A 24,618-nucleotide genomic window follows, 5' to 3' on the forward strand; every position below is an offset into this window, starting at 1 on the left:
TCTCCCTCTGGGAGTTTTGGTTATTTTACGGCCTATACTTTTTGCCAGATTTGTGCATGATCTACCAACTAACTAAATGATTGAAGTCATGCTAGCTCTCGAGGTGGCAATCGGCAACTGGAACAGCCGACACTGGTATTAAATGAGATGACAAAAAAAATTCAGAAAATGGTACCTCTGTGGACCAGTTGGTAGCGTGTCCGTCTGCTGATCCCAAGGTTACGGGTTCTATCCCGGCTGAGGGCGCCTGCAATTTGATGGCAGGGTACAAATACAGTGAGGCGTGCTGACATTTCGGCGCACATTAAAGAACCCTCAGATGGGCAAAATTGATCGACAGACTGACCATTGTGGCATTGCTCATGACCATAGCTATCTCGCAATGTAAAACCACGAATGAATAATTACAAAAAATTGTGCATTATTTATTGATGCATTTGACAAGCCTGTCAGGACGTCAGGTCTGTGCTTGTGTCAGGCTGTGCTTCAGCAGGCTGTTCTGGGGCTTCATGTAATTTGCGATGCTTGACGAAGGCACAACCAAAGGGAGAGAAGATGACCGTGCGCCGACTTGGATTTGGATCGTTGCACTGATTTCAAGGAGATATCTGAACAGTATCCACAGTAACCTACGAAGTTGGCCCAGGACGCACGGTGTTTCTTAGAGCACGGTGGAGGACGCAACCAGGAGCAACCGTGTGCAAGCGAAGAAGGTCTGCTTGATATTCTTCGTCCAATAGACGATTTCAGAAAATCCCAGTGCTCCTTGCGCACGCTCTGCATCCTGCATCCTGGTCCTGCATCCTGCATCCTGCATCCTGCACGCTCTGCATCCTGGGGGATTACTGAAACGAGGGAAATGCCCTTCACGTTACTTTTTCGCTTACCTTCATTGTGGACAACCAGCCGAGAGAGGAGGAACCGAAACAGTTTGGATATCTTCTCCTCTTTTGTTATAAGCAAGTTCTCAGAGTACAAAGCGGCGCTAAGCTCTCTGGGATTTTCTGAAGTCGTCTATTGCCACATGAGAGTTTTGGTTTCGGAATCGGGTGGCTTGCAAAATGCGCTTTCTGCTTTTTTACTTTATTTGTTTCCATTACTCGTAGGTTTAATTATGTATTAAAGTGCGACACATAAGTACAATATACAAGTAAGAGCTGTTTCTGACGTGTTTACTACAAGCTACCGGCACGTACTTGTTTTTGCCAACGTTTGATGCGGCGAGGCGCCTCGTTCAGTGCATTGATAGCGACCGGTCTGCCCTTGTGGCTTACACCTCAGCTGGTATGGCGTACCCAAGTGCACGCGTATATTCCAAGTTTGTAAGTGCTATCTTTGGACAAATGTATTTTCTTTGATTCCTTTACGTCAACGAAGCTGTCTGTTGCCAAGTACCCCCGAATTTATGCACCATACTTTCATGAGAGATACCCAGATGAGCTGACCTCTGAGGGGCCCCAGACGACCGTATTGCACTTATCTTCGTCGTTGAAAGCCGAATTTTGTGTATCATTAAAGACCTCTGCTTTTCAGATTGCGTGTGCTTGGTTCCTAATGTCTGTGTCATTTGTCTGTGTTTCAGTTGGCACAAAGCCTAAGCTGCAGAGTACGTTTTCTGCATACGTCCCCTTTAGCATGGGCTGCACAAAAGGTACGTTCAAGTCAGTGTATGTGAGCTTAATTTCATGTGCGTCGATACTTGCCTGTGTGCATCTGCAACATTATTCTCCAAGACGTACCCATCGCCGTTCTTCCTACGTATATCATGCTTGTGTGGCCGAGCAACATCAATGTGCTCTTGTGTGCCTGACAGAAGAAACATACCTTTTTTGCCCAATGCTTTTATAGCAGGCTTTTATGCATGTTGAATTTAAAAAATGGACAGTGATATGGAAAAGGGGGTTGTTTTGCTGCATGCACACATTTAAACAATTTTTTACAGGTGTTCAATAGCTTCTAAATCAACAAAAAGTGTGTACTCCTTCAGATTCCATTATTCAACCCGTTTTGATTGCCAACTTTATGGCGTAGTTACCAGCATGACTAGAGTGAAGTTACGATATCACTAAGTAAATTGAGGAGCTGTTTACCCATGCTTTCTGGGGTGTACAATGCCACGGGGCTGCCAAATTATTTGGCTAAGAGGGTAGTGGCCACTGTGTAGCAAGAAGTGATGCTGTGGAAACTATTAGTATGCAAAGTCCATTTAAACAGTTGCAAACCTGTTTGTGACCTTCTAATGCTTACCCATGGGTTGCATTTTCGTCCTTAAAGTACTGCCTTCCTTGAGGGACACTCTTTTCTGGACATGCTCTCACATTCTTATCATCCCACTTCTTCCGAAGGCCAGTCTGTTGTGCAACAACTGTCCGTTCCTGCGTTATGTAGTAGTTTCTACCTGTCTCAGAGTGAATCTCGTGCATTTCTACAAGCATCAACAAATATGTGGCTATCGACAGGTTGCGATCAGCAGGTTCGAACAGGAGAACTACCTTCCCTACGACAAGCTGGTGGGTAACCTGGAAGTAGTTCGTAAAAGGTTGAAGAGGCCGCTGACACTGTCAGAAAAGATCCTGTATTCACACCTGGACCAGCCTGAGTCCCAGGACATAGAGAGGGGAAAGAGCTACCTGAGGCTGCGTCCCGACAGGGTGGCTATGCAAGATGCTACAGCACAGGTAAAAAATCTAGTTGTAGTACTTGAAATGAAGAAATATAAATATAATATCAATTATATATAAAAATGTCTTCTGAAAACTTGAGGAAGAAACATTTGTTGTAGGTGGACCACTTGGCCACACCATGAATGATGTGTCATTTATGTAGTCTTCAAAAAAAGCACTGAAAGGGCCCCGGAGCAAGTGTTGCTATAAATTTGCTTTACTTTACAGATGGCAATGCTGCAGTTCATCTCAAGTGGACTTAAAAAGGTACACTATGATTCCTTTGCATTATTTTTTCTGCATATACACCTGTGTATAACAGCTGTGACTCAAAAAGGAAAGATAGTGATATACAGTTCACAGTGATATAATGCCTCGGTATTTGCCACTACACCCATATATACGCCCGTGCATAAAACGCCCATATACAGGGTGTCCCAGAAAACGTGTCATTGAAGTATAATAAAAAAAAACTACACCACCTATAGTCATGCGGTCAATGGCATTTGTTCTTCCTGGGCTTTTGCCACCTCCTCATGTGAATGTCATGTAACGTAAGTTTAATTATGTAAATTTTTGCGAGCTTAATTCGGAAATTTGCCTAGTAAATGTCACTTTTTTACCCCACTAATGTGAAGAGCGTGTCTAATTTAGTCAAGTTAATGATAATTGACAGGGATATTCAGGAGCTATCCCATCGGAAAAAATAGCCAAACATCATGCTCTACGGAGGTCGCACAGAATAGCGCACGATGAATTTTTCAGCCCAATCTTTGTCAGTCCGGCGAAAGGAGGTTGGAAACCCAGCCCTCCCCGACATCGCAGAACGAGATAAAACAGGCACAGCCTATCACGTCCGACTTTCGCTGGAATAATGCTTTCCCTCTCCCAATTTTAGGAACTGTTACTTTCTCTACTATCACACTGTGGGCTGGCTTCGGAACCTCCTTTCGTCGCACTGAGAGCGATTGCGCTCAAAAAGTCATCGCACGTTATGGTCCGGTGCCCCGAAAAGCATGATATTCGGCTATTTTTTTCCGATGGGATAGCTCGTGATTATCACTGTCAATTATCGTGAATTTGAGTGAATTCGGCACGCTCTTCATATTGGTGGGGTAAAAAAGTGACCTTTACTTGGCAAATTTCCGAGTTCAGTTCGCAAAAATTTACATAATTAAACTTGGAGTACATGACATTCACATTAGGAGGTGGCAAAAACCTAATAAGAACAAATGCTGTTGACCGCATGGTTCTAGGTGGCGTAGTTTTTTTATTATAATTCAATGACACGTTTTCTGGGACACCCTGTATACCCGTGCATAAGAGCTGTGACTCAAAAAGGAAAGCTATATCTTCATTCTTCGGTGAAGAAAGAGCAGTTACACAGTGATATAACGCCTCGGTATTTGCCACTATTGACATTTTCCGGTGGTTAACGTGTGTGTTATACATTGAAAAAAGTGTTGCAAAAGAGCACTGCATGTTATGTACTAGTGCGCGTTATACATCGAAGTGGTTTTTTTTTTTTTTTTTCTTCTTCTGTCATCTTTTTTTTTGGTGGGGAAGGGGGGGAGCATGCCAGATTACCTGTAAAACTCAATAGAGCCCAGCACTGTGTCCAGTGCGACAATCTCTTAAGAGATTCAGAAGGGGACGACCTCGGGCGAAACAGGACACTGGGCTTCCCAGTTCCTGGATGTATATCGACCTTTCTTTGTCATTGTTCTTGACTGAGGCTGACATGGGGCGCGTGAGCCAGCCTAGGGTCAGGGACGGGCTCGATTGGGCCTAAGACATAATGAACGACTTGTGCGTAACGTTCCAGTTTTGGTTAGTGCGTACATTAAGGGCAATGTAGAACTTAGTTCCTGTGCTCAATAGTACAGCGTTGGGACCTTCAGGACTATGGTATGTGTTATACTTCACATGGTATGGTATGTGTTATGGTATGTGGGGACTTCAGGACTATGGTGCGTGTTATACATTGAACTTTTTGTAATTTCCGATAATTTTAGGTGGCACACATTATACATTAGTGCGCGATATGCACTGGAAAATACGGTGATTACTTATTTTTTGAAGAGAAAAAAAAAGTGCCCCAAGATGAGAGGTTCTTAAAGGAGTGGGTCTCTCTCTATGCATCAATTAGATTTTTGTTCTCACAGGTAATGAATTCCCTAATTTTTTGGATAGCTGGAACACTTTTTCCCAACTTTTAAATTTACTATTGGCACAGAGTCCGAAATTCAAGCGCAGAAAGAAGTGTGCGAGATGTAAGTGTGAGGACATTTGGCTGTTCCCTTGGTGTAAGGATTTGGTCGCTCCTGCAGAATTTTTTATGTTCCAAACTAGAGAATACTTGAGGAGGAGGTGGTACAGGAAAACGGGGAAACGTCACCAAAAATGTCACATGAGCTTTTGAGGAGATACTTCTGCTTGCTGCTGTCTTTTGGTGCAGGTCTGCTGCCAGCTCCCATGATAAAATACACATATGACTCTGGAAATATATGTTAATTTCGAGCAAAGTCACTTGAAGGAGAGTTGTGTAGAGTTTATTTGTCCTGCAAGACCAATCAATTATTTATTTATGTCTATATTTATTTCAATATTATATTATATACTGTAAAAGTTGAAATTTTTTAAAAGTCCTACAAAGTATGCGAAGCCCATCAGAACTATTTGGAGCAGGTCCAATGTATGGCAAAATTAAATTCCCGCAAAGTATGCGACACCCCTAAGAACTATTTGAAGCAGGATCAACATATCACAATATTTATGCCCCACGGAGTATTCTCTAAACGTGCCTCTATCCGAATTCGCGAATTATTACGACCGTGAAATTAACCGCTTATACAGTACATTATATCAATTACTTATTTATTGCAATTATGTGCTAGGGAGCAAACTTCCCTTTAAGGGGTTGGTCCTAAAAGAGATGGTGAAAGTAAAGCTCCACTAAAATCACAAACAGGTGACAGAAAATTAATCTCACATATTGTGCCTCTCACAATCGTCTATATTTTGAGGGCCCTTATTTCCTTCTGTACACCATACCTGTTCTTCACGTGATGTACCTCACAGTACAGGAGAATGAACACAAAGATATTGAATAATGCTGTTGGATTTTGTGTGTATTGTGCATAGCAATTCCAAAAGACATCTACCAAAACGTGTGAGTTTTATCCATAGATACAGGACGGAGTTATATGCGTACACATTTGTGTAGGTGGCTGTTCCTTCCACAATTCACTGTGACCATTTGATTGAGGCTCAAGTGGGTGGAACGAAGGATCTGGCCAGGGCTAAGGTGAGGTGCAAAAGAAAGATACTGTACCTCTTATTTGTGTGTGTTTACCTTCCATTTCTTACTGTTACATGTAAAATTGTGGGGAAAGAATGAGAGAGTGCTGCATTACCACATTTTCTTCAGGATTTGAACAAAGAAGTCTACGGCTTCCTGAGCACAGCAGGTAGCAAATATGGTGTAGGATTTTGGAAACCAGGCAGCGGTATCATTCATCAGGTGAGGCTCACATTTGTACCAGGCGTTTTGTGGCTTAAAGGAGCAATGAGGTTGACATTTAACGTGGCCCAAAACCCTGCCTCATCAGTCCTGCCTCATCACCATGCAAAATATTTCTGCTCTGTGGTACATTATAGCTGCACAATCGAATTTACAAGAGGAGTCTGAGAAAGCAGCCGCGGAACCTTTTTTCTTTGTTTGTTTCTTCTCAGCTCACACGGTTGCTTGTACATGTTTGAGCTGTGCGACTGTACCTCTATTTCTGCAATGCGCTCTTTTCATGAGGAGAGGTTTCTTGAAAGGTGTGCAGAACAGAGACCTCGCACTCGCTCTGTACCTCACCTGCACTCATCGTTCTTTCGCGGGAGCTCATTTTATTCGTTGCATAACATTCCGCAGCGGAAAAAAATTTTGTGGTCGTCTTTTAACTGAACGTCCCTCGATGCTAAGCTTTATACTTTCTGCTTGTGGATGGTACATTGCTATGCTGCTCATTTCTCTCTTCGTCTGGTACTCTGGAGTAACAAGGGTAACACAAAAGGGTAACTCAAATGCTGAGTGCAGTCGTGATTGGGGGAAGCTTACTCTGTATAACTTCATGGCAGTTCACTCATGATAAGAACAGCCTTTCTTGCATAGATTATCCTGGAGAACTATGCCTTTCCGGGAGTACTGCTCATTGGCACTGACAGCCACACACCAAATGGAGGTAAGTTTCCTGTTGTAAGGTATGAGCACCAGAGCAACCAAGTGTTCCTGCAATCCACAGGAGGTCTGGGCGGCCTGTGCATCGGCGTTGGAGGAGCAGATGCTGTCGATGTCATGGCAGACATCCCCTGGGAACTCAAGTGCCCGAATGTCATTGGAGTTAAACTCACGGGAAACATGTCAGGCTGGACCTCAGCTAAGGGTAACGATCTTGTTTTTAAAAGTTCAGAAACTTATTTTGCCCCATCTATGAGCTGGTGTAAAGAATTCCTCTGCAAATATAACTCGGGCTTTCGATTCACTCCCGGGAGTGCACTCCAGCAGGAACCCGCATAATAGAATTATCTGTGCATGGTGTAGTTTATAAGTCTGTGTTGAGTCACATGCAGAGCAGCGCAGTATTACTATACAAAATAAATTATTGCATAATAATCGTAAGTGGAGACTATCTTACCATCGAAGCTGTTGCAAGCATCCCGAATTTGTATTGGAAAAGGAAATTGCAGTGCGTACTCATACTTTTGCAGATGTCATCCTGAAGGTTGCTGGCATATTGACAGTGAAAGGTGGCACTGGGGCTATTGTGGAGTACTTTGGTCCTGGTGTGGAGTCAATTTCATGCACGGGTTAGTTGCTCCCTTGTCCTCGACGATATTGGGTATCTAATCCTACGTACTTCTTTTAGGGATGGGCACTATCTGCAACATGGGAGCCGAAATTGGTGCCACAACTTCAGTGTTTCCATACAACAGTCGCATGAAGGATTATCTCGTTGCAACAAACCGCAAAGGTGAGCCTGTGGTTGTTTCTTTTGATTATTCAGTGTGTTGACCATTGTGGTGGTGATTATCAAGTAATATGATGAAATAAGAGAAAGAAAAGCAAAACTGGCAGATATGATGCAAGTTACAATCAATGACAGCGACAGAGATGTTTATTTGAGCTCGTCTGTTGCTACGCGCATGGTTCGCTCTGTTGAGTGCGGTCTGCAGCAAGACCTTGGTCACCACCAGGGTGTTGTGCTTGAGGATGTTGGTCGGCAGCAGGGTGTTGAAGGACCGTAGGGAGGTGTGCCCTTATGGTCACTGTAGTATGTGGAAGTTCGTTCACTGGTGAAAGTTTCAGCCAGGAACGCGTGTATCTTGGCAAGGGGCACGTTGGGGGAAATGTACATGGACACCACCACAATGTGTTTCTTCTTCTGCGTTTCTTCTCTTCTGTGTTTCGGCGATGCAACATATGGGACAAGATCAGCACGAAATTGAACCCTTAACAGCTGTCGCTGTAAAAACAACTTTTCTACTGGCAATCTGGGTTCCAACTGTCTTAATGCTGTGTGCAGAGATTGCGGAGTCAGCTGACCAGTACAGAGATCTCTTGACCCCTGACAAGGACTGCAAATACGATCAAGTTGTGGAAATTGACCTGAACCAGGTAAGTCGATCTTAGCTGTGATAATGTGGATTATCCCTTTGTGCCATGTTTGTATGAGTGTACAAGTTCTTCTCCATTTGTGTAGCTGGAGCCTCATGTGAATGGTCCATTCACCCCTGACCTGGCTCACCCCATTTCACAACTTGGAAAGAAGGCCAAGGAAGCAGGGTGGCCAATTGACATTCGTGTAGGTAAGGGGAAGGCATTCTTACAGCAGGTTATCATCAAGTAATCACCCATGGGATATCAATATGCTGCAATTTACACTTTCCCTCTTCTCTCCTTCTCGAGAAGGGTGGCAATGTGGAGCGGCCTGTCATTGGTCCTGTGATTGTCCTCAGACAAACTCCTACGCTGATTGGATTGGATTGGATTTGAGGAGACCAGTGACAGGCCGCTCCACATTGCCGCCCTTCTTGAGAAGGAGAGAAGAGGGAAAGTGTAAATTGCAGTCTCGTTTGTGTATAAATCACGAATGATGTCACGGACGACTCCTGTTCCTTTTGTATCATTGTGCGAGGATAATTTTTTGCTCTTCAATGCCCCTTTAAGCATCTAATACCTAAATCATCATGCCTGAATAATTGAAAGCAATGTGCAAACATTTGTCGCCCATGCTTGATGGACAGAGTAATAAAGATGCCTGATCTCAGTTGTCTCACGACGTAAACTCCGAATTATTATTATTAATAAAGATGCCATCAAGCGGATTTGTTAAGTGGAAGACTGTGCTCGGGCTGATTATGCCAGTGTGAACTCCGTTGACCCTGAGCACAGCTAGGACTACTGTTTTAGAGCTCACGAATATTATAGTATTTTTGCATACAAGGCTCAAGATATATTTTGTATAGTCCTTTTGTGCCTGAGTAGAAGCAACAGCGACTGTCCATTTTCATAATATTTCATTTGCTGCTCGAGTGCTTTGGTGCATAACTCAAATAAATTGATAAACATTGTATTACAGGCCTTATTGGCAGCTGCACCAACAGCAGCTACGAGGACATGAGCCGCGCCGCATACCTGGCCAAGCAGGCTCTGGACCATGGCCTCAAGTCCAAGTGTACCTTCACAGTGACTCCAGGCTCCGAACAAATCCGCGCCACAATTGAAAGAGATGGACAGGCTAAAGTGTTTGCAGACTTTGGTGGAATGGTTCTAGCAAATGCCTGTGGTCCCTGCATTGGCCAGTGGGACAGGTTTGTACTGCACCCTATTGCTTTTGGCATATTTTAGCAGCGCTGTAGATCGCTTCACCTTCTGCAAAAACAACGATGAAGGGGCATATAAATAGGGCCCTCAGTTTTCGGGTAAAACCCGATAAAGCCCGTTTTTACCCCCGATTTACATAAAAATAGTTCGGGTTTAACCTGATAAACAGCGTAAACCGGGCTCGCGAAAGTGCAAACCAAGGACTTGATCCGCACACGCGCGAACTACGGAAATCGCGCGACCGGCGCCCGACTTGCTCCTGACCGCGCCCCGTCTTGCTGGTGAAGTAAACAAAACACGTCGGGTTTGGATTTGTGGACGCTTGCATGTAGGTCCGATTTCTAGCGTGAGAAATGTTCCTTTGGTAGGTGTCACCATTTGAAAGTTGGCTTCACCTAACACTTCTGTGTATTGCGGTCAAGCCCACTTCAACGAATGCTTAGTGTTGCTCGTTTGTAGATTTAGGGGAACTTTTCGATTCATTTATTTGTGTTACAGGCCATCTTTTGTGTTAGCCATCTTTAAGCTATGACATCATACACTTTGTTTAGTGATATATTAGGTTAGATTAGTGCGGCTGTGGCAGCTTGCCTCGCACTCCCAACTTCATTATCGAAGCGGCCATGGCCTTATTAATCTAACCTAACTTCACTAAACTAATCTAAGACATAATCAGCTTGGTTAGTTTAGTGATAAGTTAGATTAATGGGGCCATGACAACTTCCCTTGTCCCTCAAGATCCGTTTTAATAATGAGGTGAAGCCGCCTTGCAGAATGGCAACGCCAACCAAAGTAATACCCTGGTTTCGTACCAAAAATGCCCTGTGTTTTTCACACCCGAAGAAATGTTTATTACTGTGCAACACTGACTTGCACAACAAATAAAAACAACGTAAAAATGTAAAATGGATGTAACACAGGGTAAAAATGGATTTTACCGGGTTTAACCCTAAAACACAGGGCCCTATCAATAACCTTTTATTGAAGATAATGGTGATCTTATGGCATAGTAAACCTGCTAAGATTCGATAAACAGCAGCTAAAAAAAGACTCCATCAGTTGGACTCAAACTCACATTCTCCGATTGCCGTAAGTTTGCCTGTAGGTGGGGCCGTGAGTGGAGCTACTCTGTCTGCACGTGTGAACGTGATCTCGAAGTGGCAGGTGGGACATTTAGTCATTACGACGTATCCATTCGTCAATTTGACGTGAAACTCCTCATTACACACGCCTCATAATCAGTGTGGGTCGTGAAATAGCGCACACTTGTTATTCTTCCTACGTTGTATTGCGAATGTATTCGAAAATAATAAACATTGAGTACAGAATATACCTGCTTGCAGTAGCCTATGAGACCTACAGACACCAACCCCTTCTGTACCCCTTTAATCAGTCTTCACTTTAACAAACTTCAGTCTGTCCGCTAACATTTGTTACTCTTGCCATGTATTCCCAAAGCAACGTTCTCCAGTAGAAGTTGCAAAAAATGGCATGGCTTTTACAAGTGCTCCGCGTCATGTCTCTTCATGCACTGCTAACCATGGTGAATACCTAGGGCCCTCAGTTTTCGGGTTTTATTTTTTGTGAAAATCGGGGGGTAAATATCGGGTTGAAAATCAGGACCTGCCAAACAGGGTAAAATCGGGTGATATACTGAGAAGTGATGCATTTTCGGGTGAAAAAAAAAGATACTTTTATGTGTTGAAATTAATTAATTATAATAATGAAGTAATGATAATGAAGTTGGGAGTGCGAGGCAAGCTGCCACAGCCGCACTAATCTAACCTAATATATCACTAAACAAATTGTATGATGTCATAGGTTAAAGATGGCTTTCCAGTAACACAAATAAATGAATCGAAAAGTTCCGCTAAATCTACAAACGTACACTTAAAGCAACAAACGGTAGAAAAATCCAACACTGAAGTTTTCAACTTATTTAATGACACACGCTTTCATGTAGCGCACTATATTTCTTCAGGTGTCTTTGTCACACCTGAAGAAATGTAGTCTGCTACATGAAAGCTTGTGTCATTAAATAAGTTGAAAACTTCAGTGTTGGATTTTTCTACCGTTTGTGCCTTCCGTGGACGTCGACGAGACCCTCGTTGAAGTGGGCTTGACCGCAATACACGGAAGTTTTAGGTGAAGCCAACTTTCAAATGGTGACTCCTACCAAAGGAACATTTTTCACGCTAGAAATCGGACCTGCATGCAAGCGTCCACAAACCCAAACTCGACGTGTTTTGTTTACTTCACCAGCAAGACGCGGCGCGGTCGGGAGCAAGTCGCGAGCGGTCGCGCGATTGCCGTAGTTCGCGCGTGTGCGGATCAAGTCCTTGGTTTGCACTTTCGCAAGCCCGGTTTACGGGTTTTATCGGGTTAAACCCGAACTATCTTGATGTAGATCGGGGGGTAAAAACGGGCTTTATCGGGTTTTACCCGAAAACTGAGGGCCCTATGAATACCCTGCAGCACAGCCACAAGATATTCTATAGCAGACACAGACAGTGTCGTCTGCTCCGTGCCCAGTATGCCGTTCCCGATATTCCGGCACTGTGCAAGTGCTGGACATAACACATGGCAGAGCTTCTTCCTTGTGAACAAATTTGTACTTTTCTTCCACTAGAATATTCTGTGGGGATGTTGCCCATCTGAGTAGTACATGGTTGTGAATCTTTGTTGTGTGCATTTTCTGCAGGAAGGACATCAAGAAAGGAGACAAGAACACAATTGTGACGTCTTACAACCGAAACTTCACAAGCCGGAATGACGGAAACCCCGCAACACACGCTTTTGTCACCTCTCCCGAGCTCGTGACAGCCCTCTCCATTGCCGGACGCCTCGACTTTGACCCAATGAAAGACGAGCTGACCGGTGCAGACGGCAAGAAGTTTAAACTGGAGAGCCCACGGGGAGATGAGCTTCCGACAAAGGGCTTTGATCCTGGAGAGGACACCTACCAGGCCCCTCCCAAGGATGGTAGTTCAATAGCTGTTGATGTCGATGACAAAAGCCAGAGGCTACAGCTGCTCAAACCCTTTGACAAGTGGGACGGAAAGGACCTCACTGACATGGTTATCCTTGTTAAGGTGGGTTGTAGTCATGTTCTTTTCTTATTTGCATTTCGTGTCTTCCAACACAGCAGTTTAGTTGGCACCACGACCCACTAGATTATAGCAACCATGTCATATGGACCCCTTCCCAGTGAGTGGTAGTTAAAACCTATCTACAGGTATGAGGTATGAGCGATGAGTGATGAGATTGACCAGGATAAGAGAGAGAGGGGGATGACGATAACAAGCGAGCATGACAGTTAAAAGCTATCTACAAGTGTGACAATGAGATATTTACATGAGGAGTTCTGTGATATTGGATAAAAGCGGAGCAATGCTTATCATCTACATCTGACTAAGAAACCCACACGTGGTCAAAAATTTGATTACGTTATCAAACGGCACAAGAGGGGTGTCACCCAGTAGAAGGGCTGGGTGGAGTGGGACATGGTATCTGTAGAATGCGGTGAAATACTGTTGGCGTTGGCTTTCCCATAATCATCTCCGACACACTCACCATGGTTTTGGTGCTCTATGGCCTTTGTTGCCTTTGTGCCATTAAACACATAATCAATCAATCACCCCTTCCCAGTGCCGCATTTGGAGGCTAGCGGTGCTACTACTCATCGGCCCATTTATTGCTTCCTCAATTGGTACAGTACGTATTTTGTACTTTAGTTTACCTTAGTATTTTTGTACAAGCGGTGGATGTGCCACGAGAGATGCTTCTTTCTAAAGGTGATTATCATCGCCATTCTACGCGTTTACCTACGAGCTGTTGCTGTCGTCTGCTATGGTAGTCGTACGTCTGCTTCTGCAAAATTCAAATTTCCATTGCCCAATCATGATCTACATCTCGCTGGCCGATGGGTGTAGCGCCCCTAGCAGATCGTGCGGACGGGTTCCTCGTAGGGTTTGCAGATTATGACGTGGTTGCTATAACCTAGTAGGTCATGGTTTGCACAGTGCCGTTTTGGTTTGGGTCAGTCCTTTGCTAGTAATTTGCTGAAGGGCATGACCGTACCGTGTCTTCAGCAACAGCCTCTGTCATTTCTTATGTCATACATAGTACGTATATTTTGTACGCTCTTTCACTTGTTTGGCAGCTTGGTTGGCAACCTTGCGATTTTGTATTTCTGTTCCACGGCTACTAAGGCTAGCAAGCATTAGCATGACACCACTACTGAGACTTACACATATGTGCCATGGACAAATGTAGTGTCACCTTCAATGAATGACATTGACACTTAGTGACATTAAAGTGGAGTCATGCGTCTCCTTTTAACCCTTTGCGGTCACATGTCGCGAATAACCTGATTGTGCAAAAATTGCAATAATAATTGCAAAAAATATTTTCTTTTGGAAGAGTGAATTTCTACAGAAAATTGGTTTACAAGAATGCACACAGCGGCGGCGACCTCACCTGTGCTACTCTTGGCGTGTGGTGACGTCCGGTCCTTTATCGCTTTTTATTGGCTACCGAGAGTCGTCTGTTGGCAAGAGCGACCAATCGAGATGTAGGATGGGTGGCGCAAAATACAGCTGCAGAAAGAAAGAAAAAAAGGTGTGGGTCTCACTATTGGGTGACTAACTTGAGGAGCATTTTTTACCTCTGAGATTGAAAGCTCTCTTGTGCAACAGGATTGCGCACTGCTGTCATACTTTGTTTTTATGCATAAGCATTAGAGTGAGTGAAGAGGGAAGGAGGTGGCGCATGGAAAGCACGGCGTCGGCAGTGCAGCTGTAGTGGTCGACAGGTTCCAGCGTGTCTGCGTGGGCGTGCCATGGGTTGTGAAAGCTGTGCGGAAGAGCTGCAGCGAACAAAGGCTGAGACTGTGAGACGGTGCCACCATGCTGAATCTGAGGAAGCCCGAAAGGCTCATTTGGCTGCGGATGCTGCATTGCGTTAACGTTGTGCAGGGTCGTTGAAGGGTTGTGTATCGTTGTGAAGGGGAGTTCCCAAAGGGTTTTCAAGTTCTAATGCTAACGCATTTCTGTTGGCTCCACCAGTGGATCGACATTTTTTTTTTTTTTTGCAAGTTTTCCCCCTGCTGGAAGTTTAATTTTCAGAATTGAACTTAAAATTTTGTGAAGTGAAGGCAACCTTTTTTCTGCCAGAAATAGGCAGCCCGTGTAGGAAATACCCCAACGCATTCAAAGACACCTGCCCTGTTCTACTGGCAACAGTTGAAAAAAAAAAATCGTAAATGATCGTTTTGAGACGCGCAAAGTGCCGGCCACCCTCATTTTGCAGTCATGAACCGCTGTCAGAGGGAGCCTTGCCCCACCGCTTCAGCTCCCCTCTCGTTATCATACTAGCCGTTGCTGCTGATACTAGCATCCCTGTGTCACCACTTATTGTTTCTCTTATCTCTGTCCCTCTCAACAAATCCTTTGTGTTTGCAGGTGTGTTTATGTTGTAGGAGTGGGGCAAGGCTCCCTCTGACAGCGCTTCATGACTGCAAAATGAGGGCAGCCGGCACTTTGCACGTCTCAGAATCTCTCTTTTTTTTTTTTTAAGCTGTTGCCAGTAGAACAGGGAACGTATCTTTGAAATGGTTGAGGTATTTTCTATGTGGGCAGTCTATTTCTAGCAATAAATAAATAAATAAATAAATAAATGTTGCCTTCGCTTGGCAAGATTTCGAGTTCAATTCTGAAAATTAAACTTCCTGAAAAAGAAAGCTAATTAAAACCGACGCTAGTCATGGCAAATGTTCCCAGACGATAAATACCTTTGAACGCACCTTTTTTGGACAAATAGATTTTTTACAGAAAATAACACATTAAGTGAAACACCATATATATCCCGTGGCTTCAATTCTGAATTTCCACTTTTCATGATGCGCTCCTTTAATGACAATTCACTGACAAGCACGCTCGCGGTCATTTGAGTTCAGCAAACTCACTCGGCTCGCTGTTGAGGTACATTGCCACGATGAGGGTGATTGAAGAATTTTTAAAAAGTTATTGTAAAAAACAAAAAAGCTCCACAAAAGTATGAATGCACTTTATATACATAAACGTTCTTAGAGAGTAACACATTGCTGATATAAAAAGAAGTACTCTTGCTTATGGCCTGCCGTATGACTAGCGTGGCTGTGCCTTGAGTAGGTTGAATGCGGCAAGTCATATAAAGTGTTTCTAATTAAAAGAAAAGAATAGGAATAAACTTAGACACATCCTCTAATGTTATACGTGCACACAGCTTTGCTTAGTGCATCATTTCCAAATGGCACACTTTCATTATATGCAGCACAGCGTAGTGAAAGTGATATTCAATCCAATAGAGTGTGCTCTATGAAAGGGACACTAATTTTGCCCGTGTGATGGGTGTGTTAGCTACTGCACCGTCATTTGAATCAGAAGATACTCGATCAAGCTCATCCAGCATCTAAAACGGAGCTGGTGACATGGTTGGCAAAAAAAAATTGAATTAAGCGGACTGTACAATTGAGTGAACCCAGACAAGCTGGCTAGAATATGCCTTTATTGAGCATGTAGAAGGGCGCAAGACTGCTAGGGGTTCAGGAAATCCTTATTCGGATCTGCCGCACACAGTAACGAGCGTAAAAACTAACTGTTCGTTCAAGGCAGCATAGGTCAGGACCGTCAAGTTGCTGCGCATACTGTTCACTTCCACAAAGTTACGTACAGCATCTAACACTTCTGAAAACACCGGCACACGTGGTGGTTCATCATCACCATCCTCAGCATGGTCAGTACAGCCTTTGTAACAGTTGCAGCACCAGGTTTGCTCATTGTCTTCCAGTCCACCTCACTCTTTAACAGACCTGTAAAGTAGGGTAATTAATTACAAGTAATTGAATTACTGTAATTAATTAATTACTTTCTTAGTAATTAATTACTTCTGGAATTACATTAGGTTTTATGTAGTTGTAACTGTAATTGAATTACTTTTACAAGTAACACGTAACACATTTTGAATTACTTTTGGAATTACTTTGAACGCTATCTGGGAAGGCCAAATGTTTAATGTTTGGATCAGTTCCACACCGTTTTTTTTTTCTTCCTTTTTTTTTCACAGTGATTACCCAAAGACTCGATTCAGATCGGTACATTTTTCGGTACAAATTTTTTTCATTTGAATGTGGAAGGAGAAAAACCCTTGCGCCATGGGAAAAGGAGTACAAATTGTGGGTATCGACACGCACTTCAGAGTTGTTAGAGTGCTTGAAAGATCTTCCTTTTGTGCTCGAGGTGTTCATGATGTACAATGTTGGGCTGCTCAGCAGTGCACCAGTGGAGCGTCTGTTTTCGGTTGGTTGTCTCGTTATGACAAGGAGACGTGGCAGCCTTACAGACAAGAACTTTGAGAATACCTTACTCTTGAAAGCCAATGGACGTTACAAGCGGCACTCATGATCTCCACTTTGTTCACATACCTTAAGAAAGAAAGCCTTTTGACTGTGATGTTCAGTGTTCAACATGGCGAGAGACTTGTCCCTGTGTAAGACTTCTCTAACTTGATTTTCTACCACAAGCACAACTACTACCATCTTTCAGAACATGCGCAATAATTGTGTACATCAAATTTTTCAGTTTGCACATCGTTTGCCTGTTGCAGTCAACTTTGTGAATGTAATTCAGTGTAATCCAATTACTTTTTTTTCAATAAGTGTAATCGTAATTGGATTACAATAGAAAATGAGTAATTGTAACTGTAATTTAATTACTTTTGTGAACATGTAATTGTAATCGTAATTGGATTACAATAGAAAATGAGTACCGTAATTTCACGCGTATAAGGCACACCGCAGATAAGCCGCAGGACGCGTTTTTTGGGTCGTTTTGAAAATTTTCTGGCAGATAAGCCGCGGGCAATACGAGACGACTGATTTGTGCGTCAAAGGAGGCCATAGAGAAGGCCATAAACCCTGTGGTCCATACTCCGGGATCGGCACAGTGGACAACAGAGGAGGTCAGTTCTGGAGTTCTACCAAGATCGGATTGTGCCCTCGTCGGGTGTTTTTCGTGGACTGATGGGTCAGTGATCTTCCAGAAGACGTGAATCACTGTCACCAGTTTCCTTAAAGCTGCTTGGGGGAATGCACCAGGAAGATCAATCTACTCGAATGTGGACCCGTCCCTGTTACGCACTGTTCGTGCATCGGCAGGGCAGTGCTGTTCCAGAGACACTGTCGGCCCTTTCGTTAAAATTGGCGTATGGGGAAAATACCAGGAAAAAATAGTCATCAGATAAGCCACACCGGTGTATAAGCCGCAGGGCGCCCGTGAGAAAAAAAACTTGCGCATAAGCCGCGGCTAATACGCGTGAAAATACGGTAATCGTAACTGTAATTTAATTACTTTTGTGAACATGTAATTGTAATCATAATTCAATTACTTTGGAAAAGTAATTTTTACAGGTGTGCTCTTTAAAGGACGTGAAAAGTTCTCAGCACCAGTGGGGACCTGTACTATAGCTTGTTGCCACAACTTCTTGCGAGGTGCGAAATTGATACGGCAGTGGCATTCTTCAACATGTTGCATCCTTTGCAGCTTCGATGATGGCTATCTTTTCTTTTATTGTGAGTGTACTTCAGCATGGTGTCACATCGCAGCCATAGTAGCAGCATTATTTTATGATAATAGGAAAGGACAGTCATCTGCGGGGCCTCCGCAGCTTATAGCAGAAAAAAAGGAAAGGCAAGGAGGGTGTGCTATCTGATTGGTTGCTGCCGTCTAGTGCGTGAGACCAACAGGCAGTCCCGCTGAAAATCTTGCATGTTAAAGGAGCACTGAAAGATTCGAGAACAAATATGTCAGGAGCACTAGAAAGACATACATTCACACAAAAACTAGGAGTTTGGCGCATAATCCTGGGGTGTGAGAGTTTTCAATCTCGTGGGTCAGAAAACCTCCTCCCCTCAGCTGCCAGTCTGCAGCGTCATGTGCCTCGCCAATGCTGAGGAGAGCGTGCCTTCTTTTTTTCAGTTTCTTTTTGCAGTCGCATTTTGACCCGCCGTACACGCGTCTCGACTGGTCGGTCTTGCTAGCAGATGATTCTCGGTGGCCAATGAAACGTGCTCTGTCACCTGACGTCACGAGGTGCGAGGAGCCGCTGCACGCTCTCTTACAAAGCAATTTTCTCAGTAAATTTGCACTTCGCCAAGGAAATATTTTGTGTGACTGTTCCTGAAGATTGTATGTTCATATGAAGCAGTAAAAAAGTGTAATGTTTCAAGTGCCTTCCATGGTGGTTTAAGCAGGTAGTGAGGTGCAGGCGCATTGGATTATTGGGTCAGATTTCAATATGTGAATACAGGACTGCAGCAAACCGTCGAATTAACTGGGATTTTAAATTAATTAAGCAAGTACGAATTTGTGATGTTTTTTCTGTATGTTTTCGTCTTGCCGAGCCACGTAGTAGCCCTTGGAGCGTATGCATGTGTTCCAGCATCTCGAGGCTGCCCATGATTTTGTGTCCACTCACTGTTCCTACAATAGCTTGAAACTTTGAGGTGAATGATCGCACTGTCAGAAAGACTCCAGTGTTGATATACTGCTATAGATTGTATGTCCAACTATTGTACTGCACAAACCACATTTGTAGGTGAAAGGAAAGTGCACCACGGACCACATTAGTGCAGCAGGGCCGTGGCTGAAGTACCGTGGCCACTTGGACAACATCTCCAACAACATGTTCATCGGGTAATGTAGTGACATTTATTAATAATCAGCAAATAAGTAAACAGCACATAAACTGGTGTAGGAAATTTATAGGTATCATACTCCTTTTGTACTACACCTCTTGTGCTGTGCTCTGTCTCTTCTCTTCAATCTAATGGCGAATTCGCATGGCCAAAATGTAGCAACACGGCCTAGTGCTCGAAACTTGCTAGCCTGGGCTATGACTTGCAGACATGTACAAAATACTGCAAAAAAAATAGTTTAAAATAAGTTATAAAATACTAAGAGCAGAATATAATTAAAATACAGTACAAAATACTTGAAAATAAAAGAATTTAAAGTAGACTATGAAATACTTCAAAGAGTATTTAAGATACATTTAAGATACTTCAGCATCAGTCGTTAGGAAGACCTGTGGCCATAGGTATTGTCTCAGGATTTAAACGTAAGATTTATTTGCTCAGAGTAGTAACTGCATTTCAAAATGTTCTTCTGACGTCCTTCCTGTCTTTCTCTCAAAGACATTGCACCCAATGTTAATTCACTAAGTGTTCGTGCAGCCTCAGATATACTTTACGACTGTCGTCACGTGACGTCTCCTTAGTCCGTGTACCAGCTAAGGTCATGCCCGGCACTTTTGTCATTTTCCCGGCCTCCATACTCCACGCTTTCTGAGTTGACAAAAAAATTGTACGGCAGCCCTACTGAATGGCATCCTTATCTCCCTCAAAGACAGAATGGACGAGAAGGCCAGTACTGGGCACTGTCCCATGTGGCAGGTCAAAACTGCACAATATAAATCACCAAATGTTGCATGCTCAGATGTGCATGCCCCCCCGCTCCCGGGGAGTTTTTGCCACAAGGGAGAAAATAAACATATTTACATAGTTACTCCATATTGAAATATGGCAGTTGCAGAAAACGGCAGACCACGCCAGGAACGACATCCCATTACGTTCTTAGGCACCTGAAGGTTATGTTGTGTTTGTCTGTTTGTGTGTTCCGGCCTCAGAACAGTTGCTTCCCATTGTCTTTCCAAGAATTTACCCTCGTTTTCCCTCACAAATGCACTACCAAAGTTGCACCACTGACAAAGGGCACTCTGTACTAAGATTAAAACTTGGCGCGGTTCTACGAAATGTGTGTTGAAGACGACTTATGTGACCTAAACTTTCAACGTCTGCTTTGTGCACCGTCGAAGAACCTTTTAACGAGATCAAAATCACATGTCTCGCTAAAGTAGTACATCAAAGTATGTTTCTTTCGTCACATCAAGTACCGGGGTATAGTTTTTGTATAAATAAAACTATTTGCAGAAGATGTCTTGCACCTCCCATTGTGAGATCAAGATCTGAATTAATTATAGAAAGGTCAAGAACTTGAGAGTTTATATTACGTAGCAAGTAACTTGAAAATAGCTCACTACTTTTTCAAAGTAGCTTAGGAACTTCCAGCTCATTTTAATTACCCATAACTTTATCAGTAAGTTTCGTTTTTTGCACAGTAACTTAAATGGGAACGAGCTCCTTTTGTCGAGTAACTTCCCCATCTCTGATTTCATGTGTGTGCAATGAAATTGTTGCAGAGCTATCCCAGAAGAGAGTGGAGAAGCCAATAAAGTGCAGCATAGGGTGACTGGCGAGTGGGGTACAGTGCCTGACACGGCACGTAAATACAAGGTGAGTGCACGTCAATACCTATAGTGTCCATAGAAGAAGGCGAATTTATGATACCTTTGAACCTCTGTATAACGAATTAATAAATGCTTGCTCTTTTTCGTTCAACGGAACATGCCAAGTGACAAAAAGATGGCCACCGCCACCATCACCTGCGCCGCGTGTACCGCAAAATGCCATTTGTCATAAAATAGACATCAAGCTATGAAGGGCACAAAATACCAAGTTTTATTCATCACATAACGCTAGGTAATACGTAATTTATGCACAACATCCCATGGAATGTTTGTAACTTTGGATGGCCTCTACTGCTTCCTCCTGCGCGCTCGCGTATCGACCTTTCTTGGCTGGTCCACTTGCACTCGTGACGGCTGACAAACAGATAAGGAGAAAATTCCGGAAAGAATGTGAGTACACCTCCATTGAATACCAAAAGAACGAGAAATGGGTATCACGCAGACGTTTGCGCCGTTGGAACTTTGACCCGCAGTGGCGTCAGCATCAGCAGCGCAATCAAAAACAGGTACACAACTGCAACCAACACAACACAGCACACAACCGCAACCTACTGTCATCGGCATCAACAAAAGCAAATCAGACTTCGCGAGAGTCCTGCAATTCACATTTTCGTGTCCGAAAACAGGTGCGAAGAGGCCCTCAGTGCGCCAGTTTCGAAACTGCGTCGTCGTACCGAAAATTACTGACGTCGGCGGCGCACATGTCTACACACTCCTTTTACAGCCTGCCTACAGCACGTGGACAATGGAGAGGGGAAGTTTTCTCCTCCTCCTCCTCTTCTTCGTGGTTAAAGGGAAAGACAAGTGCAGAAAGCTTTCGTCGATTCTCGTTGCCCAGCACAGGGGTGACATAAACCCACCATTGTTGTAACTACCATCATTTTGAGGTCATGTGACTTTGTTTACGTGTCGTTTTAGCGCTTGCCAACATATTCCCGTTAGCATAAAGTCAAGAGATGAACGCATTTTGCCAGCGTAATCTATACGGTGCTTCTTCTGCGATATGGTAGCCCATTTTCCCTTAGTTTAAGTACATCACAACGGCTCAGCGTGTCTTAACGTGGGAAGTGGTCACGTACAGGCCATCATGTGCAGGGTGTGTGCAGAAAAACGGAACCTGCATTTTTACATGCAACTCATGGTCTACTTACCTGAGGATCTTCCAGTGGCGTACGATGGCGTATTTATGCGTGCGAAATCTGCAAAAAAGATTTAGGAAGCCATACTCAGCGTAAAAAAATAAACAGCGCGCGAAAACATCGGCTTCCATGCATTAGAATAGGGTGGTCATGACAGTGCATGGTAGTGCATGGCAGTCTCAGGAGAGTTCTGTGCAGGCACCACTAAGGGCACTACCGATGATGAGCATCCATGTGGGGCATCGTTTCGATTTCTGCCGCGATAGCACGGACGCCGACATTTTCGTTGCCCTGTTTATTTTTTAAGCTGAGTGCGGCTTCCACCATTTTTCTGCAGATTTTGCACGCATAAATGCACTATCGTGCGCCACTGGAAGTTCGTTAGTTAGGTAGACAGCAAGCTAAGTGCCTAAATGCAGGTTACGTTTTTCTGCACACACCCTGTACAAAACTGCAAGGTTATCGGTCAAAAATAATTACTGGGGACGAAAAACTTCCAAAATGGCGCACTGCAAGAGGAACCGCTTTATTTTGGTTGGCGGCCATCTTTGGTGTCACGTGTGCGATGACTTTTGCTGTGACCATGACAGGTCGAGAATGCATTGTGTTCGCCTGGCACGTTTTTGCCTATGGAGCAATACATTGGATGCCACCCCAGTATTGCCCAGTAACTTCGTTAAATAGAGCCGATCAAACAAATCCATGTTAAATCGAGCACAAAAATACGTTGGCGTCAGTGGTGACGCGTACGAGCGACGGAAATTCTTCGTCAAACAGAGGATTTCGTTAAATCGACGGTCTTTATTGAGAGGTCCAACTGTATTACTGTTTGTGATGTGAAAAGCTTTCAAAACGATTTTTTGCAGTATTTTATGGGCATATATGGGCATCCATATATGGGCATATATGAGCTCATGACCCATCTGTGCAGGCTGAAGGAACCAAGTGGTGTGCAATTGGGGACGAGAACTACGGAGAGGGCAGTAGTCGGGAGCACGCAGCCTTGGAGCCGAGGCATCTGGGAGGACGTGCCATTATTGTCAAGAGCTTCGCTCGCATTCATGGTACTGCTACAGTATGAAGCAAATCCAAAAGCGATTTTAGAGCTGAAACTTTTTTTCCAGAAACAAACTTGAAGAAACAAGGTCTGCTGCCGCTGACATTCCAGAACGCAGCCGACTACGATAAGATCAAGTCGGACGACCGTGTTTCTCTCCTCGGGCTGAAGGACCTCGCCCCAGGGAAGGTAAGGCAACTGCATATCATAAAACCTTTCTTCGTCCATCGACCGTCGGCTTGCGTTCTTTTGGAAACACGGAGATGCTCGGGGGACGTTCAAATGACAAGAAAGGAAGGATGGAAGTCATCCAGGAGAACTGTTCTGAACTTCATCATTTCAATATGTAGATCGTAAAAATCGATATAGCCTTTGTTTTAATTACGTATTTACCGATCTCGTTCAAATTGTCACAGCATTTTCTTCACTCTAAAGCTGATAAATTCTGCACAGACCAGCTCGAAAACCTGAAAAAGAAAAAGTATAACGTACTCGGGTTTTGACTTCTTAAAGTTCATGGAATTTCAGGAAATTAATTTTGCTTTCACTGTTTGAGAAACGTGTGTGTTGGGGTCCAAAACCAGCTGCTGTTGCTGTTGCTGAAGCCGATATGTATATAGGGGACAAGGTTTGGACACAGCAATGACGTCTTTATGCATGGAGTAATTAGCACTATACACAGAAAGTTACACAAAAGTGGACGAACAAAAGAGATATGCAATACGTGTTTAAGTTGCTTGAAACTTTTTTTTCTTTTTACTTTGTGCCATTGCAACACAAACAGGCTTTGATTCAGACCACATCAAACACATTGGCTTGCTCTTCTTTTTCACTGTCCGGCAAAGTTTTTGAAAAAACGAAGAATGCCAACTGTACAGTGTATCTTCTCATGCAGCCCGTCAAGTGTGAGGTGAAGCACAAGGATGGCTCCAAGGACACCTTCCTTCTCAATCACACGATGAATGCCACGCAGATTGAATGGTTCCGTGCAGGCAGTGCTCTGAACCGTATGGCAGAAGTTAAGTAGGATGCGTTTTGTTGCATCTTCAGTCACCTATGGTAGCTTAGGAAGCAACCTGTATTTATAAATGAAAGGAACAAGTGGAGACTGTTTATTTACAGCTAGTAAAAATCATCTTCATCCAGTCTGTCTTTCTCAGATGTTTTCTGGTTTTTCACCTGATCCTGGTTTTTGTAGAGTTCAGCAACCTGAAATGCAATAAAAGTTTGCTTGAAGATTGTGAAGGCAAGTAAAGGATTCGTGTTTTATACTGTTAGTGTGCAGAACACAGATGGGAGTCCACTGTCAACTAAGCAAATGCTCTGCACATGACAAAGAGAAGCCATGGACATGTTACGGTGCAGCTCCAGGGCGTACATCCCGCACATCTACAGGCAGCGCCACATACCGTATTTACTCGCGTAATTTGCACACTCCTACTTTCGTGTGCAACAGAGGTTGTTCCCCAAGGAGCAGCATGT

General features: G+C 43.7%; 2 protein-coding genes and 1 long non-coding RNA gene across 4 annotated transcripts in view; 1 reads left to right on the forward strand and 2 right to left on the reverse strand.

Moving 5' to 3' along the window:
- Window positions 1-399: 399 nt before the first annotated feature.
- Window positions 400-989, reverse strand: LOC135373740 (uncharacterized). Its single transcript, XR_010416571.1, has 2 exons — window positions 888-989; window positions 400-845 (listed from the first exon to the last, which is right to left on the reverse strand). It is a non-coding gene; the product is annotated as an uncharacterized LOC135373740 (long non-coding RNA).
- A 225-nt stretch (window positions 990-1,214) lies between these two features.
- Window positions 1,215-24,381, forward strand: LOC135373736 (probable aconitate hydratase, mitochondrial). The gene is made up of 19 exons (XM_064606824.1): window positions 1,215-1,322; window positions 1,583-1,651; window positions 2,460-2,678; window positions 2,892-2,930; window positions 5,890-5,970; window positions 6,094-6,186; window positions 6,826-6,895; window positions 6,956-7,096; window positions 7,422-7,520; window positions 7,580-7,684; window positions 8,237-8,328; window positions 8,414-8,519; window positions 9,293-9,524; window positions 12,239-12,629; window positions 19,171-19,268; window positions 20,833-20,926; window positions 23,011-23,143; window positions 23,204-23,325; window positions 24,032-24,381. Exons 1-19 carry the CDS (start codon window positions 1,287-1,289, stop codon window positions 24,161-24,163), a joined length of 2,352 nt encoding a protein of 783 aa, XP_064462894.1. The 5' UTR covers window positions 1,215-1,286; the 3' UTR covers window positions 24,164-24,381.
- The window catches only part of LOC135373734 (DNA ligase 1-like), a 28,014-nt gene continuing 27,621 nt past the window's right edge, over window positions 24,226-24,618 (reverse strand). For both annotated transcript variants that reach the window (XM_064606823.1, XM_064606822.1), the window contains one exon: window positions 24,226-24,345. In XM_064606823.1, coding sequence (XP_064462893.1) covers window positions 24,259-24,345 — 87 coding nt within the window. In that variant the 3' untranslated portion in view covers window positions 24,226-24,258. The remainder of the gene's footprint in view (window positions 24,346-24,618) is intronic.

Source organism: Ornithodoros turicata, unplaced genomic scaffold, assembly GCF_037126465.1.
Source record: "Ornithodoros turicata isolate Travis unplaced genomic scaffold, ASM3712646v1 Chromosome31, whole genome shotgun sequence".
NCBI classification, from domain to species: Eukaryota; Metazoa; Arthropoda; class Arachnida; order Ixodida; family Argasidae; genus Ornithodoros; species Ornithodoros turicata.

What these genes read in the sequence shown, in the direction of transcription:
- LOC135373736 (XM_064606824.1), top strand. Translation starts at nt 1,287, where the DNA reads ATGGCGTACCCAAGTGCACGCGTATATTCCAAGTTT. An exon ending in GGAGTCAATTTCATGCACGG is followed by an intron (nt 7,521 to 7,579) that starts GTTAGTTGCTCC and finishes TACTTCTTTTAG; the next exon opens with GGATGGGCACTATCTGCAAC. An exon ending in GCCAATTGACATTCGTGTAG is followed by an intron (nt 8,520 to 9,292) that starts GTAAGGGGAAGG and finishes ATTGTATTACAG; the next exon opens with GCCTTATTGGCAGCTGCACC.